The sequence below is a fragment of the Rhipicephalus microplus genome, chromosome 4, assembly GCF_043290135.1.
Source record: "Rhipicephalus microplus isolate Deutch F79 chromosome 4, USDA_Rmic, whole genome shotgun sequence".
NCBI classification, from domain to species: domain Eukaryota; kingdom Metazoa; phylum Arthropoda; class Arachnida; order Ixodida; family Ixodidae; genus Rhipicephalus; species Rhipicephalus microplus.
This window is the reverse complement of record NC_134703.1, coordinates 216,688,958-216,705,857: the sequence shown is the minus strand read 5'-3', so window position 1 is coordinate 216,705,857 and position 16,900 is coordinate 216,688,958. Positions and strand designations below refer to the sequence as shown.

The 16,900-nt window shown below is 46.7% G+C and overlaps 1 protein-coding gene across 2 annotated transcripts; it reads right to left on the bottom strand.

The window, feature by feature from the left end:
- Window positions 1–5,090: 5,090 nt before the first annotated feature.
- Window positions 5,091–7,610, bottom strand: LOC142814102 (uncharacterized). 2 transcript variants are annotated; one of them, XM_075892040.1, is made up of 6 exons: window positions 7,304–7,610; window positions 6,267–6,396; window positions 5,962–6,137; window positions 5,445–5,504; window positions 5,314–5,373; window positions 5,091–5,249 (listed from the first exon to the last, which is right to left on the bottom strand). In XM_075892040.1, exons 2-6 carry the CDS (start codon window positions 6,380–6,382, stop codon window positions 5,107–5,109), a joined length of 555 nt encoding a protein of 184 aa, XP_075748155.1. In that variant the 5' UTR covers window positions 6,383–6,396; window positions 7,304–7,610; the 3' UTR covers window positions 5,091–5,106. The 2 variants fall into 2 exon arrangements, with proteins under 2 accessions (XP_075748155.1, XP_075748156.1); XM_075892041.1 differs by lacking the exon at window positions 7,304–7,610 and having other exon boundaries at window positions 6,267–6,443.
- Window positions 7,611–16,900: the final 9,290 nt, after the last annotated feature.

The following is a 16,900-nucleotide window of genomic DNA, read 5'->3' as shown; positions in this document are numbered from 1 at the left end:
GAGTACGAAAGCGTGGCCAGTGAGCGAGGAAGAAGGCGTCGGGGTCACTAATAAAGGCATATGCAGACCGTCTCGCTGATAAGCCGTAAAATTTCAAGTATGTTTGTACTGTTAAGATACGGAATCGGCAAAGAATAGTTGGTATGCGAGCTTCCTGATATAGTACATTAATAGCGACATACCTGGGGAGTCGCAAACACAACCGTAACGCTTCTCGCTCTAATAGAACTAACGGTTTAATTTTGTACGTAGGGCCACCCGAAAATAATATACACCCAAATTCGAGTATTGGGCTCATGTACATTTTATATATCATTAATAAGGTGTGTCTACGTAACCCATATTTTCTGTTGCTCAACCTTCGCAATAAGCCTGAAGCTCGTTGTGCCTTTGCCACGTTATAGTCTATGTGAGGGCTCCAGTTAAGTTTCTCGTTAAAAATAATGCCCAAATATTTGATAGACTCTACTTGTGGAATCGGTTCCTGATTATAAAGTACTGAAATTTGAATAGAATCTGCTATAGGGAACACCAGGAGCGCACTTTTACTGATGTTTAGAGACAATGAAATTGAATGCAGCCAAATTTCAAGAGAATACATGTACTTTTGCAATTTTTGATGCAAAGAATAAATGTCACTGTCTGCAACGAAAAATGCAATGTCGTCTGCATAAATGTAGACAGTGATATCTCGTTCAATGGGAATTGAGCTCATCAACACATTGAATAACAGCGGAGATAGGACCGCCCCTTGAGGTACTCCACGTTGCTGTTTGAATTTAGATGAGTGACATCCATCCTTTGCACAATAAAATTCTCTCGATTTTAGAAACTCTGCTACCCAATCAACAATATATCGCGGAAAGTCACATTCGTGTAAAGAATTCAATAAAATTGAGTGCTCAACGCTATCATAAGCTTTAGCTATGTCTAGTGTTACTAGTACCGCGTATTGTCGTCTTTTTCGGGCAAGCTGTATTCGGCTCTCTAAGTCGGCATGAGCACACCAAATTGAGCATTCGCTACGAAAACCTATTTGAAATGGTTTCAATATTAGCTTGTCAGCCATCCAAACTTTTATTCTATTATTGAGAACTCTCTCTATAATTTTGATCAGGTGAGATGTTAGAGAGATTGGTCTGATGTTGTCAATGTTAAAACCTGACCCTTGTTTTTTTAATATGGGAATCACTCTAGCTATTTTCCAGTCATGTGGTATCCAGGCATTGCTTAAGGAATAGTTTATAAGGTTGAGGACGTCGCCGGGTGATATCTGGAATAAAATTTTAATCATAGGAACTGTTATACCGTCAGGACCAGGAGCCGAAGAGGGTAAGTTTCTAATTACGCTTGACATTTCGGGCAATGTCACTTTTTCGTAGTCAGTCTTTATAGAGGACTTTTGCCAGTTGATTGTCAAAGTCGACGAAAATCTGTTAGCTAAACCTCTTCCGATTGCCTCTAACGAATTAGTCATTTCTTCCGTCGATAACCTGTCATAATCAGAGTTAGCTAGAGACGGCAGAATTTTGCGCGATCTCATATATCGGAATAACGCTTTCTTATTTCTAGGTTTGGAAAGAAAGTCGAAATGTTTTTTGTCATAGTCTTCTTTAGCTTTAGCCACGGTGCGCTTAAATGTAGCAGCAATAAACTTGTAATCTGCCCAATTTTTGGGGGACTGATTATGAATTAGCTGCTTCCAAGCCGCTTGTCGTCGTCTATGATCACGAGAGCACTCAGAATTCCACCACTGACTACAAGGCTTTCTCGTATCAGACTCAATAGAAAATTCTGCTTTTTTGAACGTTCTTTTAATTACCGCACTTAATTTCATGGCTTTATTTTCATCGTTGTCTTCAGTGGGGGTAGTCAAAGCAACTTCTAGGTCATTTTTAAATTTGGAATAATTGATAAAGGTTCGAGCTTGGGAGTAAGATGGAATAATGGGGCAAGAAATTTCAAACAGTACTGGTAAGTGGTCACTGTTGGTGGCGCAGTCTAGAGTAGTCCAAGATACGCTAGAAATACCCGAGCTGATAAAACTCAAATCTAAGGCAGAGCGGGATCGGTCTCGGATAAATGTGGGAGTTCTAGCGTTGAGGCATGATAAATTATGGTCTATAGACCAGTCCCACAAGCGTTGTCCACATTGATCAGTCCTAAAACCCCAACTAGTGTGGTGAGAATTAAAATCTCCAACCATAATTTTTTCTGTGCACCACGAACTAACAGCCATGTCTAAACATCGCGTGTCTTGTACACCCAGAGGAAAGTAAAGATTTACCAGAGAGAAGGGAGAGCATCCAGGCAAGGTGATGTCTAAAGCGAAAATTTCACATTCGGGGGATATACTTTTGTACGAAGTTTTGATCTTTGAACTAATTTTATTATTGACAAAGAACGCTAAACCTCCACCTTTGGATGGGCGATCCAGGCGAAAAGACCGGAAATTAGGTAGGTAAAACGAATTATGTGCTGACAGCCACGTTTCTTGCAGTGCAATAATGTCTGGATTGAATTTACAAGATAAATACAATAAATCTGTACTAGCTGAATGAATAGATCGGCAGTTCCAATGAAGAATTTTGATAGAACCTATCATTTTGACAGAATTGTTTCGGCAACTACCTTATCTAAAATGCTGTCTTTAAGAAAATCGCTCTTCGATAGGTTCTCCTTCTGGAATTTTTTGTTTTTTGAATGTTTTGAAGAGCCAGTATTTTTGGAGACAGGGGATCGAGTGCGCTTTAGGGATTTGATGTCCATGTCCATATCATCATAATCCTGATCATCCTCTAGTATGTCTTCACCTATCCTCTGGTTGTCTGTACAAGAGGGCCCTGCAGCCTGTACCCCTGAAGGAGATGACTCTGCGTCTGCTTCACTTGGTGGGAGAGTTACGTTGTCTTGGGAAGTATCCTTCATATCTCTTGGTGTCCCATATATTTGCGTCAACTGAGTGGCTACAATATGAGTTAAGGAGTCACAAAGGGTGGTGGCCAGGCGATCTATAGCTTTCTCCATCGCTTTTTCAATCATGTCTGCAATGGACACTGAAAGAGAAGCTTCTAAAGTTGCATTATGTCGGGCTGCAACACCAGCATATCCCTGGGTTCTTGCCTGAATTTCAGCGATGGCGTCTTTTCGTGAACAGCGTCTGCGATCAACAATTTCCATAATTTGAGTCTCCCGCGCTTTGGCTGAGCAATTAGCGTTATCTGCGCAGTGCTGCTCATGACAAAGACAACACTTTTCTTCAGTACAATTGCATTCATTTGCAGTATGTGCCTCACCACATTTTCGGCATCTGGGAGCTGACCTACATCCTTTTAAAGTGTGTCCATAGCGCCAACATTTCTGACACTGGAGGGGACGAGGTGACAGTTGTTCGACTCTGAATATTAAAGGCCACGCCTTGATTTCAGTGGGGCGAATCGACCCGGCAAATGTGACAATTACAGACTCAGTAGGGATCTTTGTCTGTTCTACAACTCGTGAGCATCTATAAACTGCAATAGCACCTGCCTCAGAGAACATCTCTAGGACCTCAGCTGGAGTCATGTTGATGTCTACGCCTCGGACAATACCTCTGACGCATGCTAGGTGAGGAGGAATGAAGGCGCTCACCGGATTGGTAGCGAACATCGAGCATTTAAGTAAGTCTTTGACACAGAGCTGGTCAGGAGAAAAGCAGACAATGCCTCCCTTGCCAAACTGCCGGACCTCTGTGATGGTGTGATAGTGAGTTGTCGCTGCTTTGAGTTCCGACTGGATCACTTTAGGGTTTTTCATCTTAATGACTCCGTCGTTGCTTGGGACTAGGGCCACAGGAACGGAAGCGACGCCATTGCGTAGGAACTGGTCCACTGGTAGCTCCTGCGGTGAAAGAGAAGCAGACCAGAGATAAGTCCCTGGTCCAGGCGAAGAAAGCGGCATCTGTCTGGATTGACTAGCCAGAAGGGTACTAGCTAATCAATGCTAAGGCTTTAGATACGCCTATCCAAGAAGAAATTCAGTAGAGGCTACTCAGATTTCAGCCAAACCGACGTCGTTTCTTCCCAAAATCATGAAGATTTCATGAATAAACTTAAAAGTTATTTTAATGAAAGTTAATATTGTTCCTGTGCATATCTGTTTTGTTGTAATTGTTGTCGTTGTTCTTGTACGCGGTATTTCAATGAACGTGAATTATCCTTTCTTTGCATCCTTTTGTTGTTTTGAACACTGCGAAAATTTTCCTTAGAGTTTTGTTGTCCTTTTTTTTTTTTTTTTTTTTTTAGTACTTTCTTTATTTTTCCACGTAGCATCTCTGTACTGTTTAGTAATAATATCTCTACATATGTATGTGCATATTTATATCAATCGTTTGTATTTGTTATTCAAATTATACACTGTAATTGTAACAGCTTTATTGTGCTACAACTCCCCTATGTAATGCCTACCCAGGCCTTTAGGGTACTTGAATAAAAAAAAAAAAAAAAAGTTTAAAAACCTCCTCGGCGACGTGCGTTCGGATAACTTCAAGGGCCTTTGAAGTCGATGACGGTGCTTGGTGAGGTTGTCTCCGCAGTCTTTTGATAGTTTTCCGTGGTGCTGCTACTTTGGCTTGCAGATGTTTAATGGTTTGCTTGTACTTCATTGATGAAGACATTGTCGCTGGCACACAGGAACGCACTGCAATAAACAAAAAAAATGGATGTAAAAGCGAAGAACAACTAATCCCATACGAGCACTTTCCTCACTCTTTCAGACCCAAGGTGCACAACTTTCTGTGGTGAAAGTTTTCGATTCCACTACCTAAAAACAAACCATTCACAATGTTGACAATGCACAAAAAAAAAATAAAAATCACTGAGAGCCCACCCTTACATTTTGTAAGTGCACACGTAGTGTCCTTTTGAGGATAGTTTCCTCAGAATGTCCTAAACATAAAATAGCACATTAAAAACAGCTGCAATAAAAGCATAGTCACCATTTTCTCTAGGGCACTCAGGCGTGGAGCTGTTGGCGGGGACGTCTTCTGGAGGGTTTTGTGAAGCTTGTTCAGTGCCTCGGACAGTGCTGTCAGAACAATCTTGCGAGCGGCCTGCGGAAGTCTCTATATCAATCCACTCTGGTGTTGAAGTGAACATACAACTTACCGGTCACACAAGTTCCTTTTGTGACAGCTGAATGACTGGTTAATGTTTTCTCCGGCAAGACGAAATCAGCGGAAATTCTTTCACCAGCTACAAGGGAGCTACCACCTGCAGAGGTTTGGTCAACAGTCAATTTCGGTAAAAAAAAAAGAAATCGCGACACTGAACGCACCCTGTTCATCGGGGCACCTCAATGTGTGGGAGCCGCTTTTTGAAGCCCCTACGGCAGGTCCTGAAGAAATGAAATTACGACAACGTATCAGTAAGAGGCTTAAAATAACACAAACTGAAGCTCATCCGCACCTTGCAGTGCAGCTTCTGCAGCCATGTCACAGTCACTACTTGAAGCGACGCTCAGAGAACCTGCATATATGTGCAGTTGGTACAAGTTACAAAGCTTGTAGCATGGGGAAACTTAAACAGCTCTTTCAAACGCATAAATTGGTCGAACGTGGAAGAAAAGAGAAGGCACCAACTAGGAAACAAGTAATTTGTGATTTTTTGAATTATCAACAGTGGCAGCTTTCACTGATGAAAGGTATACGTACATGTGCACTCAGGCTTGAAGATAACGTGAAATAGCCCTTTAAAGTCTTTTAAAACAAGTTGCGCAGGTCAAGAGCATCAAAAAACGACAGAAATGTAAAGCTGCTGTTAGGAAGGTAATAGCCCACAATTCACAAAATTTAAGACTTTCCAAGTGTTACTTCTATAGTGAGGCTTCTCCATCGGCTACTGAGATCTTCACGGTTAACTGTCGCCACTGATTCAATTAAAGTGGCTGCTATTGCACATATTTGAGTTTCAGTCAATCACTTACATGGTGCAGCTGGTTGCACACTGGGAACAGCCATTCTTGTAAGCCTTGTGTGCCCAGGGTCCATGAAACTTTGAGCAGTAAAATGGTCGCTACAAACCCTGTACGTTGCATACAATAGGCTGGCCGGCTTACTAAGGAGATCATCGCGTCCAGCATACTGCATCCATGCTTTCATCCTGCATTGGCAATGAACTATCAGCTGAAAGGGGAAGTGCTTGAATAGTGATTTTTGATTGTTACCCTCACTGAGCAAGTACGAACAGTAAGCCTTAAGACATGCAAATCACACAAAAGCTTTAACACACCTGCCGTCCCGTGGTATGCGGAAGAAACTCGTCCCAGGCTTCTTGTGGGTTCTGCCATTGTTGAAGCACCACGATACACAGCAGTAGCTGCCGTAGCTTGGGCCGCCGGACGGCATGGCGTCAGCGCGGTCTGAAAATGTAAGTGGATGCTTCGCTGTCGAATTACGAAAAAGATATGTGCACGTCATAAGTGTACCAACAAACCTTTTTGAATGATTAGCTAATCGATGCACAATACAAAACCAGTCATACATCTCTGACTCATAAAACTCTGACTTGCAAAGATATACGTCAAGACCACGTACAAAGATCTTCAGAAGTTTCCAGGCCGCTATCCCTTGTAATGCAATGGTATCGCGGCCTGGGAACTTTAGAACACCTTCGTACGTACGCAGTATCAGCAGTACCTTGGGAAGAAAAATTGTAGTTGAAATTTATGCGGTAAAATTATATTGGAAACGTCAAAAAAATTAGTGAGCAGCTTGCACTAGTGGCACAAGGCTAGCGAAAAAACGAAGATGACGGCCACTTGGCTAGTCCAGATTTGCCTCCGGCACACCAAGAATTATTCGTGTTCCCAGCCTTCGGGAAACGCGCCGTGAAGCATGCGAGGCCCAGCGAATGGTTCTCAATATTTTGCACCGAGCCTATGACTTAGCTGCCCAGCTATGCTCAGCGCACAGACGCTCGCGTCCGTGGCAGACGCAGCACGCGTCGCCTCGGCTTGACGCCATGCCACCTTTGCTATACTGCATACGTTGCACAATGTTCCCGTCTAGCCGCCGCATAGAGCCACAAACTGTCTTTTTAGCGAACCTCCCAGTGCTTACAAGCTTCAGAAAAAGGTTACAACTGCGTGAATGAGACGCCACGTAAGAAACAAACTCGCACACTCGAAGCGCAACGTGTGTGTGTGCATCTTTCTATGTTTGTTGCATGGTGTCTTATTCGCGCAAGTGTAACCGTTTTCTGAAAAAATGACCCAACAACACCAACAACATGTCATTCAACAAGCTTCGCTTGAAAACGTGCCTCACCTGTTATCTCACGCACGAAAACGCCGACGCAGCCGACGTTGACGAAAGCGACGAAAGCTTTTCGCTGTCAGTCATGCATGGGCTTGTCGCTGGGTAGATGGTGTTTATGACAGTACGGCTGAAGAAAAATAATCGCGTAAGGTGTGTTGAATAAATTGTTTTTATGTATAAAGAACATACCAAATTTGGGCGTATAATTATTATTTTGTAAAAACAATTCTGTTGCATTGATTATAACTGTTTTTTTTTGCGCTTGCGTTCTCTGACGTTTGGTGAGAGCACTAGTTCGTTACGTAGACGTGACGCACTTCCTAAGGCCAGGTTTCGCGGAGTGTCCGCTCTTGTCTTCTTCTTTCTCTATGGGTGTGATGAGTGAAGAAAACGATAACGACGAAAGTGCGGGGCAAGGCGCGTGTAATGTGCGCGTGAGTGTCAGCGAATCAGCTGATGACCTGTGGTGGCCCATAGAGGTGGCGTGCCACGATTGGGCCACGGGCGACCATCACGTGGTAGTGGGCTTTGTGGCTGGGGACGAGCCGGAGCAGTGGCAGACGGGAGACAGCGGGCCGAAGCGTCGGACGCAGGCGAGCCATGTTCCGGCCAGGGAACGCGGCCGTCCCCGCTGCTGCCGTCCAACCACCAGCTGGGGCGGCATTGCCGGCACGAGTACTGCATCTCGGGGCGCGGCCTGGCCTGCTGTTCTCTTCCTTGCCGAGGGCATCGCGGATCTCGGCGAGGCGTCTCCACGGTCAGCCGTTCAACACAGCGATGGACGTGGCTTGGCTAATGGTCACGGTTGCGTCGAGCATCGCGTCTCGGCGAACGCTCTTCGCTGGACGGGCTGGCCATGCCCAGCATGGAGCATCGCGTCTCCGATGCGGGTTGACTGCTCCGTGGCCGCACCCATGCCATCAAGTGCCGGTGTCACCATAGCGTCGCACATCGGCAAGGGACGAGCGAGACGTTCTGCCAGGCGAGACGCGGGTGTGTGCACGGACCACGGAGCCGTGCAAGGTCCAGGGTGGCCGATTATGCAGGTGCCAAGGAAGTTGCTGGCTGAATCTAGGATCGCCGAGCGGTGCCGAGTGATGTGCCAGACTCGGACGTGGGCCACGAGCTCATGAGCTGCAGTGTGCACCCGAAGGTACCTGGCGGTGCCCTGGCCAAGAAGAAGGAACGTGCGGAAAAGAGAGCTCGAGAGTTGAGGCCACGAAGGCAGAGGAAGCGGTGCGCCGCTCGAGAGGACGAGTTCCTGGCAGTGTTCCTGAGCCGGACGTGAGACCCGTACGTGTCGGCCAGGTCGAGCTCCGGTGTGTCTGTTCAAGGTCCAAGGCCGAGACCTGCCGAACGGCTCCTGCCTGGGTGCAGTGGCCGGGAGCAGGTTCGTGGGCGAGGCCTACCGGGCGTGGTCCTCGTGAGCCGGGGTCTGACCCTGAACCTCCGGAGTTGCGACCCTGACTGCTGGCCGCGACGTCTGACTAAACGGCGCTGCACACGGTAGCGCATCCGTGTGCCGTCAGCCGTTCCAGCCGCTCCAGCCGTGCCACCTTTGCGCTCGCGCACGTCGACGATCGCATCATGTCGGGACGACGGGGACCCAAACTGTGAGGCAGCGTTTTCCTCTTGCGAACTGAGAACTCTACGCGCTGGACTCGGAGTAAGCGTAGCCGCGACCTCTCCGTATAATAGAGGTCTGACTCTCGTACATGTTGCGTGACGCTTGGCGTGTAGGGTTGGACATATAGTTTTATTTTCACCTGCCACTTCGTTCTCTAGTGTACAATATAACGCTTCTTTTGTTCGCATCCATTGTTGATGCTAGTCCTTTTTCGTCCGCTATCAACAAACACAGTGACGAACGTCCTTAACCATCACAATTACTGGCGTCCGCGAGACAGGACTAAGCTCTCGCCTCACATCTGAGAGCCTCACGTTTTTTGTGTGTGGCGGACGAGGATGAACGACAAGAGAAAGCTAGTTGAGCTAGGGAAGGAGATGGGGCTGAGTGGAGAGGCTTTGCTGGCATGGGTGAGCGCTGAGGAAAAAGAAATGAGGGACCAGAGAGCTCGGAAACGAGGCCCGAGGCCGCGCTGGTCCAGGCATCTCCGCCACCACTGCTCGAGAGTCGTGAGTCCACGGGACTGTTCTTCCTCATCACTGGGTATTGTGAGAAAAGTTGTTTGACTGAAACAACTTTCTTGTGTGGGGGGTTATTGTGATGAGTGAAGAAAACGATAACGACGAAAGTGCGGGGAAGGCGCGTGTAATGTGCGCGTGAGTGTCAGCGAATCAGCTGATGACCTGTGGTGGCCCATAGAGGTGGCGTGCCACGATTGGGCCACGGGCGACCATCACGTGGCAGTGGGCTTTGTGGCTGGGGACGAGCCGGAGCAGTGGCAGACGGTAGACAGCGGGCCGAAGCGTCGGACGCAGGCGAGCCATGTTCCGGCCAGGGAACGCGGCCGTCCACGCTGCTGCCGTCCAACCACCAGCTGGGGCGGCATTGCCGGCACGAGTACTGCATCTCGGGGCGCGGCCTGGCCTGCTGTTCTCTTCCTTGCCGAGGGCATCGCGGATCTCGGCGAGGCGTCTCCACGGTCAGCCGTTCAACACAGTGATGAACGTGGCCTGGCTAATGGTCATGGTTGCGTCGAGCATCGCGTCTCGGCGCACGCTCTTCGCTGGACGGGCTGGCCATGCCCCGCATGGAGCATCGCGTCTCCGATGCGGGTTGACTGCTCCGTGGCCGCACCCATGCCATCAAGAGCCGGTGTCACCAGAGCAACGCACATCGGCAAGGGACGAGCGAGACGTTCTGCCGGGCGAGACGCGGGTGTGTGCACGGACCACGGAGCCGTGCAAGGTCCAGGGTGGCCGATGATCCAGGTGCCAAGGAAGTTGCTGGCTGAATCTAGGATCACCGAGCGGTGCCGAGTGATGCGCCAGACTCGCACGTGGGCCACGAGCTCATGAGCTGCAGTGTGCACCCGAGGGTACCTGGCGGTGCCCTGGCCAAGAAGAAGGAACGTGCGGAAAAGAGAGCTCGAGAGTTGAGGCCACGAAGGCAGAGGAAGCGGTGCGCCGCTCGAGAGGACGAGTTCCTGGCAGCGTTCCTGAGCGGGACGTGAGACCCGTACGTGTCGGCCAGGTCGAGCTCCGGTGTGTCTGTTCAAGGTCCAAGGCCGAGACCTGCCGAACGGCTCCTGTCTGGGTGCAGTGGCCCGGAGCTGGTTCGTGGGCGAGGCCTACCGGGTGTGGTCCTCGTGAGCCGTGGCCTGATCCTGGACCTCCGGAGTTGCGACCCTGACTGCTGGGTTGGCCGCGACGTCCGACTCAATGGCGCTGCACACGGTAGCGTATCCGTGCGCCGTCAGCCGTTCCACCCATGCCATGAAATAAAAAGTTCATGTTGATATTTTCTCGTCCGCTATCAACAAACATAGTGACGAACGTCCGTTAACCATTACATCAGGGATCAATTCATACACACAGGAGGCTAAAGTTTGGAACATGGTCGGTAGGATAGCAGGAAAACAAGTACACACACTTCCACTCGTAAACACTCAGGGTGATACCTTGGAAGATCAGGCAAATTTCCTCGGTGCACACTTCGAAAAGGTGTCCAGCTCATCCCACTATACTGACACTTTCCAACAATACAGAAGAAGAATAGAAAAGCAGAAACTCGAACACAAATGCACTAGATACGAGGCGTATAACCAAGCTTTCAGTCTAGCTGAGCGGCGAACGTCTCTAAACTCCTGCAGTACTTCTGCCCCAGGTTCTGACCGTGTGGTGTATGAAATGTTAAAAAACCTACCAATAGAGACACGAAAAACCTTACTTTGATGTACAATGCTATCTGGTTTTCTGGCACTATCTCTACCTCCTGGAAAAAGGCTATTATTATTCCCGTTTTGAAAGAGGGCAAGGATTCTGCTTTACCTTCGAGTTATAGGCCTATGGCACTTACAAGCTGCTTGTGCAGTGTTCGAAAAAATGATAAACTGCCGACTTGTACATTTCCTTGAAACAACCAATTTGCTTGACCCAATTCAGTGAGGGTTTCGAGAAAGTAGATCCACCTCAGACCACCTTGTTTGTATCGAGGCACAGATCAGGGACGGCTTCGTCAATAAACAATATTTTCTCTGTGTATTCCTTGATATAGAAAAGGCTTATGATAAATTATGGCGTTTTGGAATTTTAAGAGACCTGTCCCACCTCAGCGTGCGCGGAAGAATGTTTCACATAATCGAAAGTTACCTGTCAAACCGGACATTCCGTGTCCGAGTGGACACGGTTCTCTCCCAAACATTTGTCAAAGAAACAGGCGTGCCACAAGGTGGTGTACTTAGCTGCACACTTTTTCTCATCAAAATGAATTTCTTGCGCTTGTCCATTCCTTGCAATATGTTTTATTGTACATATGTCGATGACATCCAGCTTGGCTTTAGATCTTGCAATCTGGCAATGTGTGAGCGGCAGGTTCAGTTAGGTTTAAACAAGGTCTCCAAATGGGCAGAAAAAAACGTATTATGACTTAACCCACAAAAAGCACGTGTGTCTTGTTCTCCCGAAAAAGACGCATGCACTCAGAACCCGACATTGAACTGAACGGTCAACGTCTGTCTGTTAATGCGGAGCATAAATTCTTAGGATTAATCTTGGACAACAAGTTGACCTTCGTACCGCACATCAAGTATCTAAAAACAAAATGTTTAAAAGCCATGAATGTTTTAAAAGTGTTGTCATGTACTACATGGGGTAGTGACAGGCAATGTCTCATGAACCTGTATAGAAGCCTCATTCGCACCCGCTTAGATTATGGGGCCGTTGTTTATCAGTCTGCGACTCAAAGTGCTTTGAAGATGCTGGACCCCGTGCACCATTTGGGCATCCACCTTTCTACGGGTGCTTTTCGCACCAGCCCCGTAGAAAGCCTTTATGTTGAGTCAAATGAGTGGTCGCTTCATTTTCTTAAGGTGAAAGCAGACAAGAAGCACCCCTCATACTCTACTATTAATGATTTGTTGAGCTCAATTCTGTTTCAAAACAGGCCTTCGATGAGGCAGCCCTTCTCAGTTCGCCTGAAGAGTCTAGCTGAGGAAACTGGAGTCTCACTCGAACACAGTTTAATGGCTCCTGTAGCATACCCGCCACCGTGGCAATGGCAGACTAAAGACTGCGATGTGTTTTTTCTAGAAGTTACAAAACATGCGCCTATTGCCCATATCCGAACATACTTCTTGGAACTTCAACACAAATACACACGTCCTGAGTTTTTTACAGATGCCTCCAAGTCTAACTCCTCTGTGTCCCACGCTGCTGTCGGCCCATCCTTTTCGGATGCTGGCCCTCTACATCCAGGCACAAGTATCTTCACAGCGGAAGCTTATGCGATACTTGTGGCAGCTAAACACATCAAGCAATTACAAATACAAAAAGCAGTAATTTATACGGACTCCTTCAGTGTGGTAACGGCTCTGTACACTCTTAAAAAACACAAAAACGCAGTCGTTGTCTCACTTTAATTCAATTTGTGCATACTCTACACACTCAAACAACATGTTGTAGTGTGCTGGGTGCCAGGACACCGTGAGATTCAAGGCAACGTGAGGGCGGATCAGCTCGCTGCATCCGTCCACAAAAGTACTGCCCCTACACCCATATCAATCCCGGCCCTCGATCTTAAGCCGTCTCTCAAACGAAACCTCAGGGACGACTGGCAGAGCAAGTGGGATACACACACACAAAACATACTACGCATTATCAAGCCACACCTTGGTCATTGGCTGCCCGTGTCGAAATTGCGTCATACAGAGGTAATACTAACGAGACTCGGGATTGGGCACACATACACGACACACACATATTTTTTGTCCGGTGGCGATCTACCATTGTGTGACAGATGTGGTGAAGCATTAACAGTCCTTCACATGTTGATCCAGTGCAAACACTTAGAAACTCTAAAAAAACAACATTTTCCATTACCCTACCAACAACATATACCTTTACACCCTGCAATGTTCGTCGGTAGGGAACCGTTTTTTAGTCATAAATTATTGTTAGCGTTTTTAAAAGAAATTCCCAGTTTTGATATCATATACCCGGGCATTCCGTAGCACGACCTCTCCAGTGGGGTTCTTGCTGCGGTGGCTACACAAGAAAGCACTTGCCTCACGGCTCTTGGACGCAAGGGTATGAACGAGTGAGGCACTTGTGCTAATGCCATACATATCCGCCATCGTTTTTTATTATCACTAACTTTTGTCATCTATTCACACCACACACACCTTTCACGGCATGGCCATGATTTTACTACTTTTATGTTCTTACCCGCCTTACCGCGAGGAATTTTATGACCCTTATACAGCCACTTATCATAATCATTGTCCATACTTTTAGTAAGATGAACTGGCGCTCTTTGGCCGTGAAATGACCCTTGCGCCCCAAAACATCAAACATCATCATCATCAACACTTTAGCACATGTTTGTGGGTGTGTTTGTGGTTGTTAAACCACAATTCGACGACGCCGGTGAGATGAAGTATGACGTGGCCCAGTTTGTCGGCTTCATCCCACTTATTATTGGCGCTCACCAGTTTGTAGTGCTCGAGCCAGTCTTCGACGTCGGTCCCATCTGCACCTCTGAAGACCTTCGGGTCTCCTAGCCTAGGATGGCCAGGTCAGTTGAACTGGGGAGAAGGCGCCGATGGAGTCCCGTTGTCAGTCATGACGGGTGGTAGCATGCGGCTTCGCAGCTCCAGGGTGTAGCGACGGGGATACACAGCACTCTCCACCAAATGTAAAAAGATTTATTAGCCGTTAAGGACAGCGACGAGACAGCGTGAAGAACCGTCTAGCGATCGGCGCAGCAACGAACCGAGGCACGAGCCGAGAGAGCAGGGCGTTGGCGATGCTGCTCGCTGCAGGCGCATCTTCTTATTCACCCGTTATTCAGGCAAAGTTGAACGTGCCGGTCACGTATTGCAAGGTGGCATGCTTTGAAACCTATCTGTGCGTTGTCGATATATGCGTAGTAAAACATATTGCGTGCAATATAAGAATGCATGCTATTGATTTTTGTAATAAAAGGTGTGCAACTTAGTGCACCATCTTGCGGCACTCCAGTTTCTTGGACAAATGTTCGAGACAAGACATTCGCCACTCGGACACGAGAAGTGTGATTTGATAAATAACTTTCAATAATGATCAGCATGTTACCCCGGACACGTAAATGTGGAAGGTCTCGTAGGATGCCAAACTACCATGTCGTGTCGTACGTATTTTCCGTATCTGGGATTATGGACAGAAAAAAAAATGTCTATGAACGAAAGCATCGCGAATTCGTGCCTAGATGCGTAGCAGGTGGTCAGTGGTGGATCGACCCTCACGAAATCCGCACTGGTGTGGGCCTAGCAGACTGTTTCGAAGAAACGTAAAAGCCAGCGGTTCATCAACCTTTCGAAATGTTTACGAAAAGTTTATGGAGCTTGTAAGTCCGATTGGCCTGTAGCTAGTAACAGAGGATGGATCCTTGTGTTGCTTTAGAATCGGACAAATAATGGCTTCTTTCCAGGCAGAGGAGACATCGCCGGAAGAACAAATGGCATTTACACAGACAGAAGGCCTGTATATGGTTTAGAGGGCAGGTGTCTTGTGTTTCAGCATTTCATAAACTACTCGGGTTGGAGTCTGGGGCGGATTTATTGCAGCAGTTTAGCGATGCCTGTAACGTAGCTAAGACGGAAGGTTCATTGTATGATTTATGTTTTGTGGGTTTGCGCTCTAGCTCATTTTTTATTATTGTTGTGTATCGCTGGAACGATGAGGTATGGTTTGACGACTAGAGACCTGATCGAAGTGGGCCCCAAGAGAATTTGCATGGTTCTAAAAGCTATCATGTTGTGTGTTCATAGGAGGAAGTGGTTGAGATCGCTATCCTACTTGCTTACCTACCATGTTTCAGACTCTCGCCTCCTGTGTATATGAATATATATACACCGGAGGCTAGAATTGTACATCAAGTTATGCCAACGTTTTCTTCTTGGTTGTCTGCGCGTTCTTCAGCCTTAAGACTTCGCGTTCCTAAAGTTGGCAAGGTTCTGGGCTGTTGGTGAGTTCCGGAGCAACCTAAATGCGTTATTTTGTCCCTTTCGAGCCTTCCAACAATCACTGTTTTCCCAAGGAACAAGTCATTTGGTGGACAGTCCAGTTTGTGCGATACACTTCGAGTCAGCGTCAATAAGAAGAGCTGTTAAATGCTCCACAGCTGAATTGTGTTGTTCCACGCAGACAATTTTATCTTTTTTGGGGAATTTCTGCCTCTTATACTGAGCCAACTAGAAAAAGGGAGTCTTTGTGATATTGTAGGGAATTTCAGGAATGCTTGAATTCTACTGATATTTAGCGGTCACAGTGCACCTTCATCTGCTGTAATCGGTTCTGTTCCATGCACCATGTAAGCATAGCCCTTGAAATTTGTCTCTCATATTTACGTGCAGCAATTTCTAGTTCACATTGGTGTTGGATTTGAAGCCCACAATGTGCAGTGTACTAACTGTATATAAAGTAATAAAGTCATGCTTTTGTTGTGCGGCAATGAAGGGGTCGCTTATGATTTTAAAAGTCGCTAATACGTCAGACACGTGTACATATAGTATGCGCGTTCATGGATGGTGGCGGAAATATCAATAATGTTCAGCAGAAAAAAATGCTAAAAATTTCGTGAACGTTTGCAGGAACAAATATCCGAAATAAATAATTTCCATGTCTCTGAATAGGAATTTTTCGGCGTAGTACGGAACATCACTGCAGCTGCATGAATGCCTAAGTCACGCATGTAAGACTAACTTATATCAGTAGTTTCCGAAACTGTTCCCAGTCAGCCTTGTCAATGTGTAATCTGGGAATCTGTGCAGGACCTTTAATATTGACTGTTGTACTCAGAATTGCGGGAAAATGGCCGCTTCTACAAAGAATATTAGAGACATTCTATTTCAGTGAAGGCGGCAGCTATGGGGATGTAATGCTAAGATCTATAGATTAGTAGGTATGGTCGGCTATGCTGTAATATGTGGGCTTTTATGATTGAAGAGACAAGCACCTGTTGGGAACAGGAACTGTTCAACTAGGCGACCTCGTGCATTGCAGTGAGAATCACCCCGTAGATTGTTATGCATATTTCATTCACCAAGAATGAGGCAAATTTCTGGTAGTTTATCTATCGGGGACTTTACTTCATGTTTTCAAGGCGGTACTGTGGAGGTATGTAAAGATAGAAGATTGTGACGAGTTTTTCAAAAAAAAATTGCTCAAACAGTCAATGCCTCAAGGGATGTTGTAGTGGTAGGTGTGTACATGCTATGCTCTGATAAATTATAATGGCCACCCTACCAGACTGCGCTACAGTGTCATCGTGTCCTTTCTGAGTATTACATAATGACGGAGAGAATTGGCATTCCTGGAATTTAAGTGTGTCTCTTGTACACAGCGCTTTCGTTGAATGTTTGTGTAAGAGTTCTCGGATATCATCGAAGTTTCTAAGCGGTCCTATAACGTTCCATTGTATAACGTGTGTATCATTTATGAGTG

Coding starts and splice junctions, on each gene's coding strand:
- LOC142814102 (XM_075892040.1), bottom strand. CDS start 6,382: ATGCCGTCCGGCGGCCCAAGCTACGGCAGCTACTGCTGTGTATCGTGG. Junction 6,138..6,266: donor CGCATACCACGGGACGGCAG/GTGTGTTAAAGC, acceptor TTGCCAATGCAG/GATGAAAGCATGGATGCAGT. Junction 5,505..5,961: donor TGTGCAACCAGCTGCACCAT/GTAAGTGATTGA, acceptor ACATATATGCAG/GTTCTCTGAGCGTCGCTTCA.